Source organism: Merops nubicus, unplaced genomic scaffold, assembly GCF_000691845.1.
Source record: "Merops nubicus isolate BGI_N331 unplaced genomic scaffold, ASM69184v1 scaffold1726, whole genome shotgun sequence".
In the NCBI taxonomy this organism is placed as follows: domain Eukaryota; kingdom Metazoa; phylum Chordata; class Aves; order Coraciiformes; family Meropidae; genus Merops; species Merops nubicus.
The window spans coordinates 32-4,172 of record NW_008614197.1 but is presented as its reverse complement, the minus strand read 5'-3'; the positions used below and the strand labels follow the sequence as shown (position 1 = coordinate 4,172).

Sequence of the window (4,141 nt, the reverse complement as noted above, 5' to 3'; positions counted from 1 at the left end):
CCCTACATCTGTATAAATAGTTCCATTTCTACTCTTGCCAGACTTTCAAAAATATAAACTTTGGCTTTGGAGGCCAGCTGTACTGGGCATTCAAAGCATTTGAAATATTTAAACCTAAGAGTACAGCATCAGGAAAGGAGGGAAGCTGTTGCTTATTTGATTTCGTAACGATGCCTAGCTCCCTCTCCCTGGCTTTGGGGACAGTGCTGGGGTAAGGACATCCTGAAGCACTGGTTCCTGCCACACTGCTTCCGTCCCAGCAGTTGTTCTCTTTGGAACTCCCAGCCATGGCTAGCATCACAGGTACTGCTCCTGAAACCTGCATCTCCTGGGCATGGGGAGGCTGCAGGGCAGAGTATTGGACACGAATGAGTTTTTTCAGGCACTCATCCCCAGAATCCATTTTTCTCTGTATATTATGCACCTAGAATTAAATCTGAACTCTTCTTGTTAAGGTGAAAGCTATTTAGGAGGCACAATAAATGTCAAATATGCAAGATGTTAAGGGTGAACCTCTTTGGTAGCCAGAAGGATACACATATTGAGAGCATTTCCAGGATGGATTATTTTGAGGTCTCCACTGAATCCTTAAGCTAACTGCATAGAGGCAAGCAGGCAAAGGTCACATCATGCAAGCAGACCTCTTAGGTTTAGAATGTAGCAGCTGGTGCAAAGGAACTTGTGAGTGTTGATGACAAAGGATTTAGGAAAAAAAAAAAAGTGAATGCAACTTTATTTGGATTTAAGTTATGGGGATGCCCAGACTCACTGTTCTTATGCTGTTGAATGAGGATATTAAGATGTGAAGACTTTTTTTATCCCTCTTAAATATGATCTTCTTTTTCTTTTCCTTGCACCAGAATGGCATGTCTCTGCAAGGCTGGATTGATTTCCTAGCTCTGAGCCCTCCAGATCTGCTGAACACAGTTTGATGCAGATTTGAGAGTCTCTATTAAAGGCATGATTTTCTCCTGTCTCAGGGGTTGCACCAGTGGATATGCAGTTGTGTTAGCAGAAAGATGAGTTGTACTAGAGCAAGAAGGAATAGTGTTAACTGTTGAAGATAAAATCATTAGGCTGGTAATCCTACATTTAGGCTGCCAGTGGGAATGGGGTACACTGCTGCAATCTCTTCACATCTCAGTACTTCTATTCTTCCACTAAAATGGGGGTGATGAGAGTCCTCTCTGCATGGTTAGCCTGGGTTGGGTGCTAAGGAGGCACTCAGCACAACCACTGTCTCCTGCTCAGAGCCTGCACAGCTCTGTCAACCCCCAGGTCTTGGCTTTCATCAAAACTTTGATTTGTATTTAACAGGGTAATGAAAACAATCAAAGATTCTGGATTATTAAGTGCCCCTCTTTATAATCACTCTCAGTTGTGCTCACAGTTGGAATACAGAAAATATTTTGTTATCCTGTACATTAATTAAAGGATATATAAAACTTCTCATCTATTAAAAACTCTGCTGCTTGGAGCCTCCACTGGCAGCCCATTCTAAAAAGACAGTGTGTTGGTATCTCCTCTATAAATCCAGGCTGTTGGCTGACACCTTTGACAGTGTCTCAGTAATTTCAAATGTGTAGAATTAAACTTGCTACAGATAAATCTGAACACCCACTCCATCCCAGTGTCAGTCTGTGGAAAAGTGATTATTTTTGGAGGAGATAATTTACCCTGTGCTTTGGGGGATTGGAGAGCAGCCATTTTTCTTACCCATTCTGAGAAGTGAAGAGCTTAAATATGATATGCAGCACGCTTCCCTTAGCTATTGATGTGAAATCAATCAATCTTAATATATGCAGGGTATGATCTAAGACATTGTACTTACAAACTGAAAAAAAAACAACTTAGGCAGTTCTTAATGTTTTAATGCAAAGAAATCACTCAGGGAGAAGGCCACCACACTAAACATTTACTGAGGACAAAGACTTTAAAAGAATATTCAGCTAAAATGTCTAATGCACAATAGACAGAGAACCACCAAACACTGATGGTTCTTTTATCTTCAAGCCTAAAGGAACTAGCCAAAAATAGGTAGAGTAAATGATTTAGAAACTTCAACCAGACAGGAGTTATGTGAAGAGTATGAGTCTCTGGGCACAGCATTTCAATGTTTAGAGCCCACCTTTGCCCCAGGCTGTAAACACACATTAAGTGACCAAAAAACCCAAAAGTCTTTCCATGCTTCTTTCCCAGGTTCCTAATCCACCCATCAACAGGTATAATTTACACCCAGCCCTGGGCTGTATTAGATGCTGAAGTGAACTCGAAGTATAATTTCTATGTGAAGGCAGAGGACACAGATGGGAAATACAGTTTGGCTGAAGTATTTATCACTGTGCTGGATGTCAACGACCACTCTCCAGAGTTCAATGGAAACATCCAGGAAAAGACAATGATCATCGGGTCACCGGTGAAGATAGAGGTGAGGGATGACACGAGGTGTCACCCAGTGCTTTGGGAAAGTTCCAGCCCTGCTGTTTATTGCTCAAGGAGCATGATGAATGTCTGAAATTTGGCTTTTACTGGGACTTTATTTTGCACATCTATGTGAATGTAACCAATGGATTAAAGCGTGGCATGATTCCAGGAAAAGACAATGATCATCGGGTCACCGGTGAAGATAGAGGTGAGGGATGACACGAGGTGTCACCCAGTGCTTTGGGAAAGTTCCAGCCCTGCTGTTTATTGCTCAAGGATCATGATGAATGTCTGAAATTTGGCTTTTACTGGGACTTTTTGCACATCTATGTGAATGTAATCAATGGATTAAAGCATGGCATGATAGTATTTACAGACTGCTGAGAAGAAATAAATTCTATAGGAAACAGATAAAGTTATGTTGCAACAGCTGGTGGAGGATCCTGGATTATACAGTGATATTAAGAAGCCCAAATAAGATGAGTGAATGAAAGTGTAGGGTTTTGAATACTTAACCTTCCTGACAAACCTTTGCTTATTCATTGATTCAGTGTGGAATAGGAGGTAAAAAAAAAATGCAATAACAATTCACAGGCAAAGCAGCAGAACACCCTGTGTTATGTATATTTGAATGCATACACTGAAGCCCTATTACACAACACCTAATGTTAGTAGAATAAATACCACAGCCCAAAAATTAAGGCAGCTCTAGTTTATAGTGTGGAGCTAATCCTATTGTTCTCTATGGCTTCATCTTTGTCCCCCATGCTGTGTGAGAACCCCCAGCAGCAAACAATTTGCATTCTACAGATTCTACATTCTGTCTGTAGGATGGTTCAGTTTTTCCTCTGATTTTATTTAATCTGAAATAGAAAATGCTTATACAAACAGAACTCTAGTCCTGCTGGTTCTCACTAACAAATGTAGCATAGCTGATACCAAAAAAGGGAAAATTGTTTCCAAGATGAAACAAAACCAGCCCAGTCATCTCACAGCATGAATATTATTGGAAGTGAATGCTCAGAAACTTGCAGTTTTGTCTTCAGGCAAAGATACAAACAGCACCATCTCTGTTCTTTATACTTCCCCTTCCAGGCTATAGATCAAGATGCAGAAGAACCCAACAACATTGTGGATTATTCCATCATGCAAGCAGATCCAGCTAATGTGTTTGATATAGACCAAAGCACTGGGGAAATCAAGCTGAAATCCTATATCCGTTCCCTGGACATCATCCACAACATCACAAATAACAAAGACTGCATATGGTCAGTGGTGGTGCAGGCCAAAGACAGAGGCTCCCCATCCTTCAGTACCACAGCAGTTCTGAAGATTGATATCACAGAGGAGGTAAGCTAACGTTTCAGAAAAATCCTTTGCACGAGGTGATCCTTGAGAGGCACCAAAGAGTAGTCACTGCTTGCTCCACTTCTGAAACTACTCTCTAAAAATGCTTTAGGAGTTTAAATCAATAGCCAAAAGTGTTACCAGCCATTGCTTCTCCTTTCTTACTAGTTCTGTTTTGTTGAGTGTTTCTAGAGCCTTGTGGTGTGGATTCTACAGCCACAAATGTAGAAGACATTTTGATCAGAGAAATTATAAAGGTACAAAGGCAGGAGCATCGTGTGGTTGGGACATGAGTTTCTTGCATCTGATTGGTAGGCAGTTAGATGCAGATTAAGAACTGCAGACTACTGAGAGTAAAGGTAAATCCTGA

The 4,141-nt window shown here is 41.0% G+C and overlaps 1 protein-coding gene across 1 annotated transcript in view; it reads left to right on the top strand.

The window, feature by feature from the left end:
* CDHR1 (cadherin-related family member 1) overlaps positions 1-3,774 on the top strand; it is a gene marked incomplete at its 3' end in the record, with an annotated part of 36,170 nt that extends 32,396 nt beyond the window's left edge. Inside the window, exons 15-16 of the mRNA XM_008942127.1 lie at positions 2,200-2,428; positions 3,520-3,774. Of these exons, the coding sequence (XP_008940375.1) occupies positions 2,200-2,428; positions 3,520-3,774 (484 nt within the window). The remainder of the gene's footprint in view (positions 1-2,199; positions 2,429-3,519) is intronic.
* Between the last annotated feature and the right edge of the window lie 367 nt (positions 3,775-4,141).